This window comes from Cotesia typhae, unplaced genomic scaffold (genome assembly GCF_013202065.1).
Source record: "Cotesia typhae breed Kobodo isofemale line unplaced genomic scaffold, CoteBio_Ctyphae contig_83, whole genome shotgun sequence".
NCBI classification, from domain to species: Eukaryota; Metazoa; Arthropoda; class Insecta; order Hymenoptera; family Braconidae; genus Cotesia; species Cotesia typhae.
Window position 1 is genome coordinate 1,338,376 of NW_027423769.1, and position 22,982 is coordinate 1,361,357.

General features: G+C 33.4%; 2 protein-coding genes across 2 annotated transcripts in view; one reads left to right on the forward strand and one right to left on the reverse strand.

Annotated features, from left to right (window-relative positions):
- The window catches only part of Su(var)3-3 (lysine-specific histone demethylase Su(var)3-3), a 174,635-nt gene that overhangs the window by 61,692 nt on the left and 89,961 nt on the right, over positions 1–22,982 (reverse strand). The gene's annotated exons all lie outside the window — the stretch shown is intronic.
- On the forward strand, positions 10,984–15,723 carry Tollo (Toll-like receptor Tollo). The gene has a single exon (XM_074251958.1). It carries the CDS (start codon positions 11,460–11,462, stop codon positions 15,231–15,233), a length of 3,774 nt encoding a protein of 1,257 aa, XP_074108059.1. The 5' UTR covers positions 10,984–11,459; the 3' UTR covers positions 15,234–15,723.

Genomic DNA, 22,982 nt, shown 5'->3' on the forward strand with positions numbered 1-22,982 from the left:
AAAATTACTATCGCGAAATTTTTCTCAGATTTTCAATCAAGTAGTTCGCCTCGATGAATATCATGATCGTTGCAGGTATCAGAGGGTAGAAAAGTGGGCAAACGAGTGGAAGAAGCCATGTGAAGCCTTCACACAGAATACAACCGCGAATTGGAAGTAATTTTAACATACATGTGTGTATATATTATATGTGTGTGCCTACGATACAAGTTTGAAGATAGGAGAGAGAACTAAGCGCGAGGCCAAGAGAAAGGGGGTAGGAGTATAATGAAAGGGTAACGGAGTACCGATAAATTCACCGGACCGCGGGATTTGTAAATTATACCCTTTCAATACTGATCCCTGTAAATAAATGAGCTTCGCCCCCACGCATGCCAGCGCACAGACACACAACACTCCGCAGTTTCTGTTTGTAGATGTGCGACACCGATTGCACTGATACCAACCGAGCTGAGCAGAAATGGTTGAGTAAAATGAAATAAAATAAAAAAATTGGGTGCCGAGGGAGAAAATTGTTGGAATTAAATGGATTAGGTTCAATGTGATATTTGGTTGGGCCATTGATTGCACTCTAATTGCTTTCGCTAACGATAATTGAATAAATACTTTGTACAAATAAAAAAATATTGGTTTATGGTACTGAGTAATCAGGAGTTGTTTTTTTTTTACTTTTGCTTTCTCGGGCGAGTGAATTTATTTGATAAAACTTATTGTTGATCAATTTTATTGGTTGAAGTTTTTTGATTACGGGGGATGTGTAATTTAGAGGACGAGAAAATTATTTCTTACCGTAAAACTCGAAATTGAAGAAGAATAATCAATTTGCTTACCTGCAACAAAAAAAAAAAAAAAAATTATTAATTAATTATGACTTTTTCATATTTTTAATATTTAATTTACAATTTTAGATTTTAATTTTAATACTAATTTGGTATTTTATAGAATTTAAGAAGATAAAAATCGGAGCCGAAGTTTACCCAACAAATATTTAGGTGCATACATCAAATGTATAATAATGAAGTCGACCGTAAAGTTTAGTTAGCTGGCGTAATGCATATGAATAAGCGGAGGCAGCTCGGGGCATGCAAACGTTTGTTGCCCGGCAGACGGGTGGGTAGTGGGTAGTCGCCTGAGACAAGACTGAGTCGTCTTCCTCTACTCTGTTATGTGTTATGTTCGGGGTACGGATGAGGTGGCAATACCTTTGTTAGTACAGGGTTAATAGCAACCAAGACCTCGGGCTCGCTGACGGTCTCGTTAACGATTACGATAACTCTCCATCTCCATCTCCATCTCGCTCCACTTTAGCTTATTTCGCAACCTCCTTCTCTTGGATTATTTTATCTTCTCACAACATTGCATCGTTTACATTACACGAGAAAAAATATTTTTATAAGATATGAAAGTATCTTTTTTTTAAATTATGAAAATAAGATTTTATAAAAGTTTTCATATAGTATATTCATAATATTAAATTAAGCTTCACATATGACCATATAATGTCACATATGACCATATAGTATCACATATGATCATATTATTATTATTATTATTATTATTATTATTATTATTATTATTATTATTATTATTATTATTATTATTATTATTGACTGCATTAAAAATTAAGTTTAATAATAATAATAATAATAATAATAATAATAATAATAATAATAATAATATTGTATTTTGAGATCATATATGGCCATATAAAGTCACATATGATCATATGTGATGTCAGATATGGTTGCATATATTAGGATGCGACTTCTGAATTAAAGTAGTGAATTGCGCTTCATATATTCCCACATATGGTATAAATGTTAAACAAGAAAAGAAGCGTATTTTCCGTATAATTATCTTTATGGGAAAAAATAATTAAAAATTTTTCATTTAAAAAATATCAGGATAAAATTAAAGGGTAGAGTAAGGAGGCAAAAGGAAAAGGAAAAGAAAAAGGAGTCTACTTAGCTACTCCGGCAATTATTAGTCTTGAGTCTTGTCTCGGTTTCTGGTCTGGTCGCTGGTTGCTAGTTGGTTGTTGCTTGTAGATGTAATACATCCATCCATCAAGTGACGAGAGCCTCTGTGATGGAATATCACGCGAGTGTCCACAAAGTTTAATGAACCACATCTACATCTACATCTACATCTACACCGTCCTCGCTATCAAGGATTATGTGCGTTATATTTTATCTTAAATGGTTGATATTTAATATTTAATATTTAACATTTAGCAGCTAGCGCGGATGTGCTGAATATGAATATAATAAGGACTACCAGCTATCTATACAACCATATAACTAGAGAGGAAGGGCATATTTATCGCTGACTTTTAATTTTATACTCAATTTTCACTCAATGCGGTTTATGCCTGCCCCTTTAGATCCTCAATCTCAATCTCAATTTCAATCTTATCTCATCTGCGGTAGATCAGACAAATGACGTTTTACAAATTATCTTGTTATGTTTAAAACCCACCGCTTCTCTCCACTGTCATTATCATTATCATTATCATTAAAGATTTTTGTTTTTTCGCTATTAGTGATTTTAATTAATTTATAAAGTTTGATAATTATCGAGTTTTATTTTGATATAAAAAACCAAATCTTCGCTAATAAATCAGGAGATTTTTTTTTTTTAATATATGTTTTTAGTTAATGATATTTTATCAATTGAAAAAATTAAATTTTTTATGGAAAAAAAAAAAATTTTTTTTTCAAAGATTTGATTTTTAAATTAAAAAAAATGTGATTTTTTGAATAATCGGGATTTTTTTGAAATTCTGACTAAAGTATTAAAGATATAATAAAATTAACAAAAACCTTTTTTACAGAAGATTGAATTTCCTACAAAAAATTTTTGTCTCTTATAATTTTTTCGTATTTTTTATATTTAACTCAGAATTTAAAAATTAAAAAGTTATTATTGTAAATTTTTTTACAACTTTACGTAAATAAATAAAACGTAATAATTGAGAGTAAAAACCGATTTAAAGTTAAAGAATTTTTTTATTTAAATCCATAAAAAAATGTTAACCCAAGCCCAGCGAAGCAGACGATTGACAGCTAGTAAACAATAAATAAAATAAATATTTAAACCGCAATATTTTACAATTTAGTTCCTCCTTGTTACCGGTAATTGTAGACACTGCTCGGTACTGAGTAACTGTCGCAGTTAAAATATCATAACTGATGCAATAAACTCCGGGGCACGGATAATTGAGTATCCCAACTTTGTAATGGAGACTTTATTCCATTAAAACCTTTAGTCTACAACCCTCTCCTCTCCTCTCCTCTTTTCTCTAGCATTTCGGCGTTTCGTTAAACTGATTGGCTCGCATTACTCCGACATGTCCGACATCCCGGTAATAATTAAATACAGATTTATTTAAAAATCCTTTTACCGTTTTAAACAATCTATAAAAGTTATCTTTTATAATAACAACAGTCTAACTTAATTATTTTTAATTAAAACTTTATCCTTTGTGCTCACTGTTCCCATCCCTATTCACTCGATAAATCTCCTTCTCTCGTTAAATTATATTTTCATTTGTACAACATGAAAAGCTTATTTTCGGTACTAACAGTCCAAGGCTTTGCTTTATTGCTAATTATTTATTATTACTGTTTTAATAAACGCGGGATTCAATCATTCCAATCCAGGGAGAAATTTAATTAACGAATTTAAATCACGTGGAATGGATTAGATAATAATTACGGGTTAAATATTGCAAGTTGAAAAAAATTGTGAGACTTTTTTTGATGGAAATTTAATTTTTTTAATTTTGATATTTTTATCAAAATTTCCAAAAATTTGTAATAAATCAGGAAACCATGTGTTTATAATAAAAAATTTGAATTCGGAGTTAAAAATTGAAAATTAAAAAAAAAATCATAAGATTTTTTTTTTGTGGGAAATTTAATTTTTAATATTTAATATTTTGGTCAAAATTTAAAAAAAATTTTAAACTCACTAAATCACGCATTATAAATTTAAATTTTGAGTTAAATATTAAAAATTTTTTCCAAGAAATTTAATTTTCTAAAAAAAAAATATTCCGAATAAACTACAAAAAAAATAAAAATAAAATACTTAAATACAAAATTAACAAACATGTCATCACATTATCGTAAAAGAAAGGTTAAAAACTGCAAATGAAGATGAATTAAACAAGAAAACGGCAACAGGTGAGCGTGAGAGAAACATAAAAGCTTCACTTTCATTCGAGTTATAATATAATATTATACTAGACACTTATTCTTATTACTATTACTATTCCTATTACCTGTATAATAATATATTATATGAAATGCAATATGTAATATGTGATATGTGATATTGCTGGATAGAGTTGATTCGAGGATGAGACACCGAAGCTCTGCTCGAACATTTATTATACCGAATACAAGCAAAGTTGGGTAAAGTTAAGTGTTAGAATTAACTGAGCAGAATATGGAGGAATTTAAGCGTACGAGTATGAGTAATAAACTATGCTTGGTAGTCGTAGTCATAGTCGTAGTAGTCATAGTAATAAAACTAGAGGCGCGATAGAACTCAAGAAAGAGAGAGCTAAATATTCTTGTATCTTATACTGGAGTGATGAAGTGAAAGACCAAATAAAAGACCCGATCACGACATTAAATGTTAAGGAAAAAATGGGAGACCTATCGTGACTGCGTTACCGCGGATTCGTGATTCCGTCTAAAACAATAAGCGATATAACTCAAGACCCGATTCCTGAATCTTTACGGGCGAAAGCACATTCTTTGGCTTTGGCTCTTATTATGTCTGTGTATGGAAAATTTATATTATATATTATGTATTATATTTCATGTGTGGGTTCAGGGGAAGAGAAGGGGGACAGGGGAGAAGGGGCTTGTATGTATTTATAGTGCATCATAACAGTGAGAGCGAGATATGGAAATCGGTCTCATTCTTCATCTGGCTAAAACTTTGTATATGTATTATACATATAATGGTGTTGCTAAATCTCGGGCTAGACGAGACTCTCACGTTTTCAAATAGCATCACCGTGTTTTAGTTCATATCGTGACTTTTATTTTTCAGGTTTTTTTTTTTCCGGTGCTTGAAATGTTATGAAATTTGGTTTAATTAGGTTGAGAAATTTTTGGAAGGAAAAGTTTGAACAATAATTTTAGAATAAAAAATTTTGGGAGGTAAAATTTATATGGGATTATATAATAAATATGACAAAATAAAAACGTTTTTTATAAATCGTTAAAAATAAAAAATTAATAATTATTCAAAAAATTAAAAAAAAAAACATGTAGTAAAATGGAGACCAGCAATCCACGATTAATCAAGTTAATTAACTGGCAATAAATAAAAATCTGAGTAAAATAAAATTGAAAAAAAAAAAAATAAGAAATGTAAACGTTTAAAAAGACAGTTATAAATAATGTAAATGGTAACTAATAAATAACAATAAAAAATGTAAAATAAAATAATTCCTTTCTCTTGCCTGGATGTGAAGCCAAGTGTAGTAGCATCAGTGATAACAAGAGTGCCTGAGAATAGTTTAGAAAAGGATCGCCTGGAATGAGATCCGACACGGTGGCTTAGATTTTATTTTAAATAACTAAACTAAACGCCCGGTCACTGATCCGCCGGCTATTTGTCTACGTGTAAACTCCTCACATGTGTATCGTATTAACCCACATTCCCTCACGCCCCGCCGGTTAATATAATATAGAATATAGAAACTGGAGCCGGTAAATAAAATAAAAACACATTTAGGAGCGAACAGTTAGAGTTTGAGTTTTAGTTAAAAGTTAAGAGTGACGAGGCACGCTTTTAGCCGGTAACCATCTTTGATTGATAACTCTCTCTGGTTAACTTAACTGGAATATCCTATAGCTTGCGTAATCCGGAATTCACTCAGTCATTGCCCGATAGATTGGTCTCAGTCTCTGGAAATAAAATGGAAATGGAGATCGGCTGATTATTGCCTCTTAACGTACTTCGATCAATCTTATTTCTGTTAAGTTCCTTCTGCTTCTTGTATTTATTATATTTTTTCTTCTTTGCCTTATTTATTTTTAAAAAATAACTAAAATTAAATTTTGGTCAAAAAAATTTTTTTCTTAATTTAAAAATTTTTTTGATCAATTAATTTTATTAATTTAAATTGAATTAATCGAATATTGTTACAATTATTAATTATTTTGTCGAGTTTTAGATTTTTGAAATAAAAATAAGTTTAACTATGGAAAGTTTAGTGTAATAAAAAAGATTATAAATTATCACATGTATCAACTCACATTAGAGTTTTTATTTGATTGATTGAAGATACTTTTTATTCAAATAAGATCAAGATAGCGCGATAACTATCTTAAAACCATTTACCTTTTTAATAGATTCTGGTTTAATTCAGATAGTTTTTAATAAAATAAATAAATTTGTTTTATTCGGATGGGTAGTGTACAGTTAACTGATGAATTATTGTAAACATTGTCGTATGACAATTACATGAAGAGATAATAATAATAATAATTACAAATAAAAACAGTATCTGAATTTATTTAATAAAAAATTATTACTACTGTTTTTTTTTTTTTTTTTTTTTTTTTGGAAATGGTTCTAATTTCTAAACTTTTGATTTTAGAGAAAAATGTTTGAAACAAACGTGATAGAAAAATTAATTTTGAACAATTTTGATCTCATGGATAATTTTCATAAGATCAATATTTAAGAAGATACAATTGATTCCGTACAAATTGTAATAAATGTCGCTTCGATTTAATAAATCAATAATTTATTTTATATTTTGAGGCTTTACTCATTCCAATCAAACTAATTGCAATCCCACTGCCTCAAAAATCAAACAATCCCCCCTTCCCAAGATAATCAATCTAAAATCTCCTTCTAAAAAAAACATTATTAATAAAAAAAAAAAAAGCTATTACTAGAAATTACACGGACAAACTGAAAATTTGTGAGCCACGCAAAGCCCCCGGGCATCACGCAACCATTTCCCCGTGAAATACCACTGAGGAGTGCTGGCGTCCTCCTCGGAGGATAATAATAACAAGAACAACAGCAGAAGTATTAAAACTCTTCCTCGTCGACAGCAGAAGAGCCAGGAGGAAAAGGACAGCCCGCAAAACACAAAACACCAGCCCGGATGGATCCAGCCGGTGGAATGCACCACCAGTATTGCCAACCAGGCTCATTTCATCCTTTAGGCGCCCTTTCCCCTTTCCTCTTGCCCATATTATCTCCGTCCTCTTCCTCCTTGTGTCACTGGCCAGCAAAACAGCAGGCAGCTTCTTTCTTTATCTTTATCTTTCTCGTTCTTCTCCGCTTTTTAAGTAACTTTGTTTTTATTGCGAGCAGTTACGGGCTGTCAACGGCAGCATCACCGGTTCCAGTTCAAGTTCCAGTTCCAGTTCCAGAAGCTAGATTCTCCATTACATTACATTAGTATAGCAGAGTACTTATGCCGGTGTCTGTCGCTATCGCGTGTTGCCATTATACAGTACATCAACTGGCTTCACCAGGCTGATATGAGGTTGATCCATAATTATGAGTGACTGTCGACTGTCGTGCAGTTGGATTTAATACGCGTACCTGCTGGTGTTTATTTAAGTATCCGCGAGCCTGCATTGCACGTTTACACTTTTACGCTTTGCTTATTGTATTTTATTATATATTATATTATATTATGGGGCTTGTCAACCGTGGAAGATATTCCGTATGAGATGTGAGTGTTCTAGACACACCGATCATTTGCCGTGACGGTTCGTAAGAAAACGATGGATCACGTGTTAAATTGCACGCTCTGGTGGCTTGGTATTTACAACGGATTGGGGAAGTAATTAATTTATTGGCTTTTTTTGGAGCTGATTTGGTAATAATTTTTTTGGAAGTCAGTCAATTATTTTTTTTTTTTTTTTTTTTTGAGGAATATATTTTATGAATTCTTCGCCTGGATTCTAAAAAGGTACAGACTCTAAAATATATCCAGTGAAAAAGTCCTCTTTAAAAAAATTTGCTGAAAATGAAAAAAAAAAAAAAAAACTATTTTTAAATCATTTTTTTTAACGAAATTATTAAACTTTTTAATTCTTCGCCTGGATTTTAAGAATCTACATACTTTGAAGAGTAGTTAGTAATTTTTTCATCAAAATCAAATAATTCTATCAACTTCTTTCCTACGCCCCCATTCTTAAAAATTTCTCTTCTAAAATTTTCTTAAAAATTTAATCAATAAGATAAGTCACCAAAATCCAAATTCTCGAATCAATATTTAATAAATCAATTTATCAATCAGAGTTAAAATTACCGAAAGAAGTTGATATCAACAATCAGCATAGCATCAACCTTCTCCTATATAATTCTATTCCTGATAAATGGTGCTCTAGAAGAGAATGACGTCTCAGACGATCATGATCCGAATTCTTTCAGTGGAATAAGACCCCAGCTGGCAATGACGGATTCTATAATGACGTCACCGAGGTATCGAATAAGTCTCGTGGAAATGGCTGAGACTTGACAATATAACGGGATTACCAGTGGCTTTTCTTCACGATGTAACTCAACTCACTTCGGCGTATCTGAGCACAGCTATTGAGAGTTGAGAATAGAACTACCAAAGAGACTATCATATCATATAGATAGAAACTGTAGAGGAGTTGTTTCTTCTCTCCTGCTATTCTTTATCCGCTTTTTGCTCTCTCTCCTCCAGAATCTCAGCCTCCATCTTTGTCTTTGTCCCGTGTTGATCCTCCTCATTTTGCGCTCTCTCAACGGTTACTGTCGCGGTTATACGTGAGCGCGAACAAAAGATTGATAAAGGGACACCTTGCCCGACTGTCACGTACTGTGCCCATTCATTCCAAAGCAAAGCGACGCTCGTTATTCACCCAAAAGCTCAAACTTTTATCTTCAAAAGCTCTGCCACAAATTAACTAGATTTGAATCACTCAGACCTATTGTTACTAATTTAATTGTATGCGAAATTAAATTGAGTTAATTCAAAAAAAAAAATTATCTTTAATTAAGAAAGCTGGCTGATTTTTTTTTTTTGGTTAAAAATTTTTTTTCATCATTAAACATAGTATCAATTTCAAATTATTACAATTACTTCATAAAGTAACTATATTTTCTAAAATATTGCTCGTAAAAAAATTTTTATGTGACCAAAATTGTTCAAAATTTATTTTCTTAAGACTTTTATCCAAAATTTGAAAATATATTTTTATATTTTCAAATAAAAAAATTCAGGAATTTTTTTTTCTGTATTTAGGACATAAAAAATTTTTTAAAAATTTCTCTACACAGGACTTGTAAAAAAATCAGGAAAAAATACAGCAAAGTTGCATTCTCGGTAAAAGTAATAATGTTGTTGATGAATTAGCAATAATTAGTAACACATAGGGTGTGAAAACGATTGCCGGTGCATTATGTGCCGGATCTCGGGGCTCCGTTAAGTGGTCTCCCATGGCGAGCCTACCCCCTGTCAAGAGCTCGGGACCTCATATATATACACTCGATCCTCGATCCTCGGTCGTGTACCGGTCCATGCCTGTAGGGGTTTAGTTTCGTTTCGTTAACCGCTTTCGAAATAGCGGTCTCTTATTTTTCACTCTCAAAAACTCAGCCACGCTAATTATACCTCCGTACATCTATATTGATTACCTCTTGCCTCTTTCTCTCTCTCACGGCTTTTTCATCGAAAATAAACTTGTGAATAAATTAGCCCGTTATAATCTTTTAAATAATTTAAACAGCGAGAGAGTTTGCTTTGGTTCTTTCTATTGTGGGTTATTTCAGCAAATGAGGTCCCGAGAGGTTCTACGGCTAGACATATCATTTAAAATGTCATACGCTCGTTTACCGTAATCGAGACAACAAAAGGAGTATACATGCTTTATTGTCCTTAGCAAAGATACGAGGCTTTAACAGTTTACTGATGTTGACTCTGTTATTCTACAAGTGATTTATTAACTCCGGGTTGTGGTTAATTATTAATATTAATTCCCTGTTATTAACTAAAGACTTCACTTCGATCACTAAAGGGAGAATAGACCAAGCTTAGAGAGGATTCCTGTACTTACAATGGAGAGTGGTGATCATTATGATGGAGATGGTAATGAGCATTTTTCAGAGAGTCACTTGACTTAATTATTTCACAAGTTTTTAATATCCACTTCAACTCTATCAAGTATGCTGATCATTAACTTTTGACGTTAAAAGCAAGTTTATAACGACTATATCTTTTGAATTATTGGTCCTACGAAAATTTTTAATGATACAAAAATTGCTCCCAATGCAATTATCTACAAATTTTGTTTGAAACATTTTTCTCAAAAATCAAAATTTTACAAGCTACAACCATTTTTTTAAATTCTAGTGTTTTAAAAAATGACACAGTATGATTTCTTAAAAAATAGATATATTTTCCAAAATATTGAATTTAAAAAATTTTTTAGACATCAAAATTGTTCAAAATTAAATTCTTTACAACTCAATATTTTCTAAAATCAAAATTAAAAAAACTAATCCCACTTTCACTAACATAAAATATTTTTTCAACCAATTTCTCGATTTTCCAAAATCCTCTAATCATAATCATAAAAAAAATTCCATAATTCCTTCTCTCTAGCCCTTGAGGACTGGCGACCGGTGGGACTACATAGAACGGCAAAGTGTACCGGTCTTGTTTTTATAGCCCCTATAAGCAATACCTGAGTATAAGTACAGCTAGCAGTGGAATGGAGTCTCCGTTCAGGGGCCAGGTGAACAAGGACAGCGGAGCTCGAACTCAGAGCAAGAGGCCGCTCGCTATCCCTCACCAATACATACCAAGCAGTAACGAGGAGAGAGGGACTACTCCTCCGAGCTGGCGGACCGGGCGGAGGAAAGGGGAACTTGTTTGATGATGCTCGCGGGCCCGAGTCACTTGCCGGGCATCTACCCAGCCAGTTCTCGAAGTACCGTGGGTCTGACTGGATCCGCGCTCGCCGGTCCGATACACCCGTGGAATACCTTATAATCCCACGAACTGTGTCACGTCCATCAGCTAAACTCGACGGACTATCAATATTGTTGTTTTAAAAAGCTTCCGCTGACCGGATTACAATCCGGAAGGTGTCTCTCCCATTTGGATTACCACCGCCGAACCTGGTGTTCTTTGTTGTGCTTAACCGGATAATCTCCAGGTGGATTGGCTCGGATTGGATATACAGTGATATGTGATGTGAGCATAAAAATGATAGAGACCCAGGTGCTGATTGTTTGATGACCAGTTAGTTCGTTAAAGTGTTTTAGAGTTAAGTTACAAGTGAAGTTCCAAGTGACTGCAAGAGGTCCAGAGTTGGTGAATGGTGATAACTAATCCGAGGATGATTCTCCACTCGGACTAACGTTGCTCCCAGATGGGTCTTGTGGCAGCCTTGGATGCCTAACGCCAGTCAGTGAAGAATCAGCGCAGCAAGATGCAGGGGAACCCTGCCTTCCTGGCGATCCTTCTGGGCACGATATTCGGATCACTGGGAGCCTCACTCAGCAAGGCGTTGAGGTACAAGGCCCCCGATGAGTGCAAATGGGTCGCAACCGGAGATGCCGAGGACGACGTGTCCCTGGTCTGCAGACTGAGGACCATCAACAGCGAGCTGGAGAACACTAACTTCAGCGTCATCCAGCCCCAACACACGATCAGACTGAGGCTAGAGTGTAGCGACGCGCTTTTCTACCAGAGTTCGCTGAGCGCGGGCAGCTTTCGGCCCTTGGTGGAGCTCAGAGAACTGGTGATCGAGTACTGCAAGATCGGTAACCTGTCCGACGACGCCTTCCGAGGGCTGAAGGAGCTCAGGAATCTCACCGTCAGGACCCACAATACTGACTGGTCCGCCATGGCGCTGGATGTCTCGCAGCGGGCCTTCACGGAGGAACTCTCCAAGTTGGAGAGGCTTGATTTGGGGGAGAACAACATGTGGAGTCTGCCTGAGGGCAGCCTGTGCTCGCTGAGCAGCCTGGAGGTCCTGAATCTGACCAGGAACCGCTTGAGGGAAGTCGCGAGCTTCCACTTCAACAATGTCGCTGGGAGGTGTGCTGGGAATCTTCGAGAGCTGGATTTGAGCAACAATAGCATTGAAAATTTGCCAACTGCTGCGTTTTCGGGGTTGACCAGATTGCAGACTTTGAATCTGCGAAGCAATGCGATTGGATTTATGGCAGATCGTGCATTTGAAGGTCTGACAAGTTTGACGGTTTTGAAGCTGTCGGATAACAGGCTGACCAGCTTGCCACCTGAATTGTTTAATGAAGCCAAGAATCTTAAAGAAGTTTACTTGAGGAATAATTCATTGAATGTCCTGCCACCTGGGCTGTTCAATGATCTGACCCAGCTGCTGGTGCTAGATCTTTCCAAGAACGAGCTGACTACTGAGTGGGTGAACGCGGCGACGTTCAGTGGACTGGTTCGGCTGGTGGTCCTTGATCTGTCGTCGAACCGCGTGTCAAGACTTGAGCCGACAGTGTTCCGGGATTTGTACAGTTTGCAGATTCTGAGGCTGCAAGAAAATCTGATAGAGACCTTGCAGGAGAACACCTTTTCAGCGCTGTACAATTTGCACACGTTGGTGCTCAGCGACAACCAGTTGACGGTAATTGATGCGACAACGCTCAGTGGGTTGTATGTGCTAAGTTTGCTGTCATTGGACAACAACCGTTTGACGGTTCTCCATCCCAGTTCGTTGAGAAACGCATCGTCACTCCAGGATTTGCATCTTAACGGTAATCGGCTGACATCTGTGCCGGATGCGCTGAAAGCGACGCCTCTGTTACGCACTCTTGATCTTGGCGAAAATCTAATCTCAGAGATACCAATCGGTACTTTCGACCACGTATCACAGCTCTACGGGCTGAGGCTCACGGAAAACCACATTGGGAACTTGACCAAAGGTATATTTGACAAAATAAAGGAGCTTAAGATCCTGAACTTGTCGAGGAACAGGATTCAGTACATAGAACCTGGGACTTTTGATAACAACACAAATCTTCAAGCGATCAGGCTGGACGGGAACCAACTGATCGCTATCGCCGGATTGTTCACTAACTTACCTAATCTAGTGTGGTTGAATGTCAGTGACAATAGACTTAAGTGGTTCGATTACGCGATGATACCGACTGGATTACAATGGCTTGATGTGCATTCCAATGACATTACTGAATTGGGAAATTACTTTGAAATAGAGACCCAGTTGCAGCTGAGCACTTTCGATGCCAGCCAGAACAAACTCACCGAAATAACGGGAAACGCGATACCCATGAGTGTTAAAGTGCTTTTCCTAAATGACAATTTGATAACCAAAGTTCAGAGTTACGCGTTTTTTAAAAAGCCTAATTTGACTCACGTTGATCTAAAAGGCAATCGTATCCAAAACTTGGAGACTTACGCGTTGAGAATCAGTGCTGTGCCTGCGGACAAACCGCTCCCGGAGTTTTATATCGGTGATAATCATTATCTGTGTGACTGCACAATGGAGTGGCTCCAGCGTGTTAACCGACAGAACCAATCGCGAATCTACCCAAACGTTATGGACCTTGAGAGTATTTACTGCAAATTACTGTACGACCGTGAGCGTGTTTATGTACCACTTGTTGAAGCTTCGCACTCCCAATTCCTCTGCAAGTATGACTCCCATTGTTTCGCCCTCTGTCATTGCTGTGATTTCGACGCGTGTGATTGTGAAATGACGTGTCCCCAAAACTGTACTTGCTACCACGACCAGTCCTGGTCAGCAAATGTCGTAGACTGTTCATCTGGCGGACACGCAAATCGTCTGCCTGAGCAGATTCCCATGGACGCAACGCGGCTCTACTTAGACGGCAATGATCTTAAAATAATATCCAGCCATGCGTTCATCGGCCGCAAGAAACTCAAAGTTCTTTATCTCAATTCGTCTAACATTGAGTTGGTGCAAAACAGGTCCTTCAACGGACTTCGTGATTTGGAGGACTTGCACCTGCAGAACAACAAGATCAAAGAACTCCGCGGGTACGAATTCGAGGGTTTAGATAATCTTCAATTTCTGTATCTGTTCGGGAACGAAATCTTCACAATCGCCAACAGGACCTTCTCGCACTTGAAGTCTTTGAAGGTTCTCGAGCTCCAGGACAATCGGCTGACCACTTTAGCGGTCTGGGGCCTGCTTGGATCCATAACAGTGAGCTTATCGAAGAACCCCTGGTCCTGCGAGTGCGACTATCTGGAGGTTTATCGCGAGTGGATTCTCGCCGGAAAGAACAGAGTGCCCGATTCTGATCAGCTCAGGTGCGTGTTTAATGTCACCGAGTTCGAGGTCTACGGCGACCAAGTGTTCAAAGACAACGAGTTCGGTTTTGCTGTTGTTGGCCAGCCGAACTCCACCAATTCCCTCAGTGCAAGTGCAAGTGCAAGTGCAAATGCTGGTGGTGCTCCAAGAGGCGGCGAAAGCCAACAGTGCACGGGAATGATGAACATTGAAAACGGGATCCAGAGTAATCTGACCAAGACAATTATTGAGCGGCAAGCCTTGGAGGACTACTTGCCGCTGCTGATCTCCACATTGGCGGCGTTCCTGATCGTCATGCTGCTCTGCATGCTGGTATTCATTTTCCGCCAGGAGTTCCGCGTCTGGTTCCACTCCAGGTTCGGGGTCAGGATCTTCTACCGGAACACTGAATTTGACCGCGATGATCGTGATAAACTTTTTGACGCGTTTGTGTCCTACAGTTCCAAGGACGAGGCATTTGTCGTCGAGGAACTGGCTCCTGTTCTGGAGATGGGAAATCCGTCCTACAAACTCTGCCTGCATTATCGGGATTTTCCAGTGGGGAGCTTCATTGCGGACACCATCGTTCAGGCTGTCGAGTCCTCCAGAAGAACGATAATTGTTCTATCGGAGAACTTCATCAAGTCTGAGTGGTGCAGATTTGACTTCAAGTCGGCTCATCATCAAGTTCTGAGGGATCGCAGGCGGAGGCTCATCTTGGTTCTTGTTGGAGACGTTCCTCAGCGCGATCTCGATCCGGATATTAGGTTATACTTGAAGACTAACACGTATCTTCAGTGGGGAGATAAGTTGTTCTGGGAAAAACTGAGATTCGCGCTTCCTGATGTCCCGAATAATCAGAGGACGAGTAATCAGAGAAGACAGCCCCCGCCCGTTCGCAGGCAGCACAATAATCAAACCAGTGGACCTAGGACTGCTGCAGTTCATATTTAATTGTTTGTTTTAGTGGAACGGATCTATTAATGTGTGAGTGTGTTTTTCTGGGGGGGGGGGTCCAAAGCGTCGGTCCACTGTGCAAATTATAGGTTATTTTATTTAAAATAGTGTAAATAGTGTGGGGACTTGGAATTGGTGAATTGTAAATAGTTAAACTATTTTTGGAATGCGTGGAAATGGTATGTGCCAATATTTGTAAAGTCAGTGAATGTAAATAAATTTTGTATTTTAATCAATCTTTCTTATATGATAGTTTTTTTATTATTTTATTATTATTATTGATATTATTATTATTTCTATTATTATTATTGATGTTGATTGATTGTGGGCATAATTACTTAGAGATTTACGATTGAGTCGTAGCTCATGATCAAAATATGGTGAAATATTGATTAATAAATTTAATTTAAAGTCACTGTGAATATTATTGATTTTAATTTTAATTAATTATTACTGGTGGAATTTTTTTAAATACACTGATAGAATTTGTTGGGAAATATTTTTAGGAATTCAAATTTTTATCAAAAAATTTTTTTTTTTTTTTTTTTTTTTTTTTTTAATCGAAAATTAACAAATATTTAAAAAGTAATTAAAAAAGTTTTGATTTTAGAAACTTTTAAAACAAAAATTGTAGAGAATTTTAAACAATTTTTGTTTTATTGTGAATTTTTGTAAAACCAATTTTAATAAATTAATTATAAATTTAAGAAATTGTGATTAAAAAATATCTTCCAGCTATTAAAAAAAAATATTAATTAATTATTAAAAAATTTTATTAAATAAATAATGATAATAAATGTCAGTAAATATTTTATTAATTAATGAAGCTAAAAAAAAATATTTAAAAATCCTTCTATCAGTGTATTAAAATATATAAGTACTTATTGAAAATATTTGTGAATACGTAGCTATTACAGCCGAATAATAAATGATTATTAATAAATCATTATTAAATATTTTAAATGACGGGTGCCGATTGGTATCTGTAGTGATATTTTATAACACATTTAACCGTTAATAATATTTTTTAAAATTACAAATATAAATATAAATTACGAGCTTGAAAAACTGTAAAGTAGGGTATATATTTTTTTATTTATTCGCTTGGAAATAAATTTAGGGAGATTTCGTTGGGAAAAAAAAAAAAAAATTGTGATATTTATTGACGTATTGGGGGGCTGTTATTTTGGATAAATTATTATTATTATATGCAATTGATACAATGTAATTAACGAGATCTCCGGGGCCGAAGTTCGTGCTGAGAAAGTCTGTAAAAATATTTAAAGCGCGGATTCGAAATGTGTGTATGCAAAATGTAATTAACTATGTAATAGAAATTGAATTTTTTTTTTTTTAATATATATAAATATAAATATATATATAAATATAAATAAATAAATAAATATATATATATATATATATATATATATATATATATATATATATATATATATATAAAGATAGATAGATATGAATTTATATAAAATGTGTATAAAATATTAATTAATAATAATCAAGCGACAATTGTTTTTTTTTCTGCAAATTTGTGTTGAAAGAAATATAAATTATGACTGAAAAATAAAGTTTTTTTTCTGTTTAAATGTTTAAAAAAATTTTTTTTTCAATTATTTAATACCTTTAATTATTTATAATTTAATTTAAAAATTTTTAAATTAATTTTATTTAAAATTAATATGAAAAAAAGAAGACGGAGGAAAAATTGAAGATTAATCAAGTAAGTAAAATAATTAAATTAATAATTGAGAAAATAAAATTTATAAAAATTGTCATTGATTAAATTGAATTTTAATCAAGAATTTGATACGGTAATTTTAAAAAGTTATTTGGGTAATTAAAGACAGAGAGTGAGTTTATTTGTCCATTTTCGCTGGGACGTTAAATCCAAGTGCGACTGTTTAACTTACTGCTTATTACTCCGAGGGAAGTGATTTTAGTTTATTTCGACTACAAATATCACTTTATTGCTTACTAAACTTTACGTGGAACTTTAACTAACTCTTTCGTAAATCAAATACAGTAATTAGGCTTTTGAGATTCCAAAAGTTTGATTATTTTTTATCTAAACTGTTCATTTCAGGAGTAGAAAAAATTTTTTTTTAATTTTAATTTATAATGCTGGATTTTTTGGTTTTAGAGAAAAATGTTTTAGACAAAAGTTTTAGAAAATTCAATTTTGAACAATTTTGGTTTCATTGAAGATTTTTTTAAAATTAATATTTTAGAAGATAGTCATTTTTTTGCTGTAAGTTACTGTTTGATTAAATATTTATGATTATTTAAATTTTTTTCCAAAATTAATTAAATTAATCCAAAAAAAATTTTCATTACTTTTTAATACACCCACTAAGCATCACTCTATGCTCAAATCATCAAAACTCCTTCCAAGACTTATATAATTGCTCTAAAAAATCTATAATAGAACAAATCAGAGAAACTTTCTCCAACAGATTCGCCATCACGATTATTGAATAACAACAACAATAACAATAATGACAACAAAAGTCATCATTGGCAATCGACAAGTTACCTAACAAATCGAATAGCTCTATTGACCGCAACATACACAAGTACAAGAAAAGAACAAGTGAACAAAAGTATAAATGTGTAAGTATTTTCAACATCGCCGTCGCCGTATTGGCTGTGATTCCCGTCGTGAGCAAGCTATAGTTATAGATGGCGAGGATAGAGGGCGAGCGCTCTCACAATAGCCCGCTTACTCGAGTGTCTACATTAACAGCGTTATTGACACAATAAAAGAATTAACAATATGATAAAAATAAAAATAACAAATGCCTCCACTTCTTCATGTTCACTCGTCTATTGTACAATTAAATTCATTTATATTTATATTTATATTATTAGACTGAATGGGTGCTTGTGTGTGTGTGTGTGTGTGTGTGTGTGTGTGTGTGTGTGTGTGTGTGTGTGTGTGTGTGTGTGTGTGTGTGTGAAGTAAATGGTAGCAGACTCCATTGTCGGCGATAACATTAAACTTTCGAATCTCAATCTACTTCTATATTAAGCCTACGATCTAAAAGTGAAGGAGCTTTCTTTCTTATTCTGTAGATTTTCTTGCTCCAATTTTGGGAAAGAAATTTTTGAGAAAGAAAATTACCGTAAATAAATTAGAGTAATTGTGGAACAGTCTTCAATTTATGATATAATTACAATTATTTACTAAATATTTGTAAGTAATAATAATTTTGTTTTTAATTATTTAATTCTGGGTTAAATTTTGAAAGTACGGAAAAATTGTAAGAAACCTTTCAAAAGAAATTTTATTCTCTATAAAAAAAGTTTTTATCAATTTTATTCTTATTTTATTTTTAGGATTTTGGTCAAAATTTGAAAAAAAAATCAAATTTTGATTCTCAAAAGTTTAGAAAATTTTTATTATTTAATTTAATAAAAAAAAAACCTTTTTCTAAGAAAATTTGATATTCTAATAATTATATTGGTATATTAAGAAATTATTGATAATTTAAGAAACTTTCTTTCCGTGTATTTAGCTAATTGCAATTTTAATTACAAAAGTGAAAACTGCCAAGTATTTAAAAGTTTGATTTTTTATTTTTTTATAAGACCGTAGATGTAGATGTCACTAGATTATCCAAGACTTGAACGGGATTTTGGATAAAGGATTTCTCCGTGATGTCTCTCTTGTTTTTAACGGTTGATCGATCCCTAATTCCCATCGAGCCTTTGGGGGATAAGTAAGTGGGATTACCGTCAACCAGGAAAGGTTCTCAAAAGATTAACTCTTCGCAAACGAGCTTGCAAGCTCCACGGGCTTAACGGGTGCACAAAAAATTACTAAAAACTCTGGATAAAAATACACTGATTCATTTTTTTGATTTTCGAAGTACTTTGCTGGTTTTAAGGGACTTCTACAAAAGTTTTTTTGAGAAAAATTCCAATCTTACAGTCAAAATTTTTGATATTTAGTTCAAAATTTTTCAACACGATTACTTAACCAGAGTGCAAAAATTAAAAAATAATATTAGCTTGTTCGAATAAAACAATAATTTTTGTAACGCAATTTGTAAATAAGATTTAATTGTTTAGCGAAATAAATAAAATCTAAAAGAAAGAAAGAAAGAAAGAAAGTAGGTGATTATTTACAATTAACGGTGGCGTTTTCACTGTTTATTTAAAACTAAAAAAGTGTAATAAAGAGAATTGTTTCTTTTTGTTTTTGGTGGACGGAGAATAACAAAATAATAATATAACAGGAGATAAAAAAATAGCAAACAAACGGATGTTAAGTTATGAGTAATGGATTCACGCGTTCTCCATGGGCGGTTATATATCTTTTACCGTTATATAAAAGTGGAAGATCCCGAATGCTTACCGGGCATCTCTTTCGCCAATGGATTTTTTCCTTTTTCCTACTCGCCGAGTCTCCACTTCGCATTTGCACTCTTTTTATACCTCACATTTTTCTTACATCTTTTTATCTTCCAGGCTATAAACATTTTTATAACTTATAACATATATATTAACGCTTACATATGTATAAATATCTAAATAAATTGGTATTGTGTTTCCAAATAAAAGTTACACCGTTAGCTTAATAACTTGATGAAAATCCTTTGGATTATTTCTAATAACGATAATTTTTAATTGTCCGATTTATTTCATTGCTTTTTAATACTCCAAAAGTCTGTTTAAATTTTTAAGATAAAATTTTGCTTGTTCTATTTACGAGAGTTTGAAAATTTTTTTAATATATTTTATTTTGTCGTCTTGGAAAAAATTAATAAAGTTAAAATTTGCAGGCTAACTGAAATTTAAATTCAAATTCTGCTTCAAGGATACGAGATAAGATAAAATTGATAAGGATTTTTTTGTGAGTCTTTTTTATAATTGATAAAAATATTTTAGGCAAAATTGAAAAAAAAAAAAAAAAAAATTATAAGAAATCAGAAAATTAAAATAATAAATTAAATATTGAAGATAAAAATAAAATCGAAAGTATTTTTAATAATTATACCAATTACAAACTTTCAAGTGATACGAAGGTTACCTTTTGGAAGTCACAATTAATAATAGTTATAAAACTATTATCAGCCTTTGTTAAGATAGCTGACTAATGACGTAACATTTAAAATATAATAAACAGAGCAGAACCTCTCTACTGGCAATAGCAGCAATCTGTGATCTATGACGTTAAATATTACTCCCTCATTTTATTTATTTATATTTTATTAGCAATGAGTGGTAACATTGAGCAGTAATGTGTAATGTCCACACCTATTTTAAAAATTAAAAACCACCTTATAGAATTTTTTTGCAATAGCTATTGCTATATTATAGTTATAGTTATATTGCCGCTGTCAAGCGCTGATTTAACGTCTCTTTGTATGTATCATGATCATGCATTAGGCGATCGCGACACTAACGAACTAGACATACTCGTTCGCACTCGATCGTTATCGGTTCTTAGATCGCGATAACAGCCACCTCACAATATAAAATATAAATATTATGAGACAATAATAAAATTATAGAAAAAATATTTTATTCGATTGCGAAATTAGCTGAAGATAATGTCAATTGCGTTATATTTTTTGAATTATAGATATGTGTATAGAAAAATTAAATTTATGGCAGTTTTAAATATCAGCTTAGTTTCTTTTCTTTGAGAAAAAAAAAAAAAAAAAAAAAAATTGGAGTGATGCAGATTTTTAAGACATTTGGCTATTAATTGGCGGATATTAAATATAAAGGTTACTGGGAGATATGTTTATTTATAAAAGCAGGGTATGAGTGGTAACAAATAGCTGTTCTAATGCTTAAATCATGACTGCTGCAAGAATTAATGTGGTATATATTTACGATTGAATGTTTCATTATCGGCACAAAATATCTAATGTAAATGTTATCGATTGACCGGGACAAACAAACGATGCGAGACCAATAAATTAAATTGTATACTATTTCATTATGGCTACATACTTGTAACAATTGTTTTATGCATTTATACTCCAAGAATTCATTTCGTACATTTAATACATTTTATACATTTGTTTGTTTACACTTTTATATACATGCTCCCAGAATACACCTTCTGGTTTATTTATTTACGCGGAAAATTTGTTTCGAAAGGTTGGGCTCGTATTTAGAAGGGTAATAGACCGAAAAATTAATTTTTTTGTGTGAAAAATTAAGCTAGAATTAATTGAGTGAAAATTCAGACTTGACAAACTTTGACTTGACGAATTAAAAAAAATTTTTTATAATTTTTCCAAATTTTCCATCTAAAATTTTCAAGTTTCTTTTTAATTTCTAGCTAAAATATTTGAAATGTGATAAAATTGATAAGTCTTTCTTGTAGAGAATTAAATTATCCAGAAAAAAGGTTTTTTGTGATTTTTTGAAATTTTTTATATTAACCCCATAAATTTTAATTGAAAATTAAACCACATGGTTTCTGTGTTGATTACTCATCGAGTTCCTTAATCTCGCTTCCGTCAAGTATTAAAAATGAAATATCCGGCACTTTAGGAAGAAAAAGGTGACATCAGGTAGTATTTGTGAGCTTTTAGTTGTCATCAATGACATACAAGAGTCAGACATTTGCAGAACACGTGGGCGTCGTTCGTGTAGGCTGTTTCATCTCTTGTATATCTTGGCTCTTTATAATCCTCCTGGTCCTGTCCGCTCTCAACAATAGAATAGCGAGATTTGTGGTCTCCACTCACCGTCTCTAAGTTCTGTACTGGGCCCATAACCTGCATCTTACTCATCGCTAATTTTTCCTCATTTTACATTTTAAATTTTAGCGCTGAAAAATTTCTCGGCGCGGTAAAATTATAAAAAATAAGAGAAAAAAAAATGGCCGGTGGAATTAAAGCTACGAATTTATATATAAATCGAGGTCTCACGTGTTGCATTATCTCAAGGCTCCACACAAGACAGTAACTGCAGCTACACGATTAAACTCAACTCACGGTTACGGTGGGAAAGTCCTTGCGTGCGCACTGACTATTTTCACCTAATTCAACAGCTGCAATCCAATTGCATTGTTTCATAAATTAAGAATGAACAGCAATAATAATAATAATGATAATAATAATGTGGAAGGGGGAAAATAAAAATTGTGGTGCTCATTGCTCAGGTGGTTTTGTTATGGAGATCCGTAGATCTCAACGGCTTGTTACGTCATTATCTTCCTTGCGATCATTAACACATGTTGTATGTTATATGTTATATATTATTGATTATTAACAAACTCACGATTCAGGAAATATTTAATATATTAATTATCATGCGTCACGAGATACTAATTGCATAGGAAACAATCCTTTGATAGTTAATTATAATTATCTGATAATTATAATTCTCAAAATCTTGTTAGTGATCTTTAAAGTTTCGTAATTTTTGAACGAATTGAGATAAAAATTCGATCCAAATTTTATTGGAAAGCTTAGATCCTAAGCTACAATTTTATTTTTATAATAGTTGAGGTCCGATTGATAGTTTCCAAGTTATAAAATTTTGAAAAATGACTGAGATAATTTTCAATTTTTGGAAACTTATTTTTAATATGGAAGAACTTTCATAACTTTTGAACCAATTGAGATAGAAAATCGATTCAAATTTTTTTAGAAAGAGGGAAATCTAATCTACAATTTCACTTATATAACAACCTATATCCGATTGATAGTTTCCAAGATATCTATCAAAAACTAGCTCACCCCCTATATAAAGAAAATCAGGGTA

Coding starts and splice junctions, on each gene's coding strand:
- Tollo (XM_074251958.1), top strand. CDS start 11,460: ATGCAGGGGAACCCTGCCTTCCTGGCGATCCTTCTGGGCACGATATTC.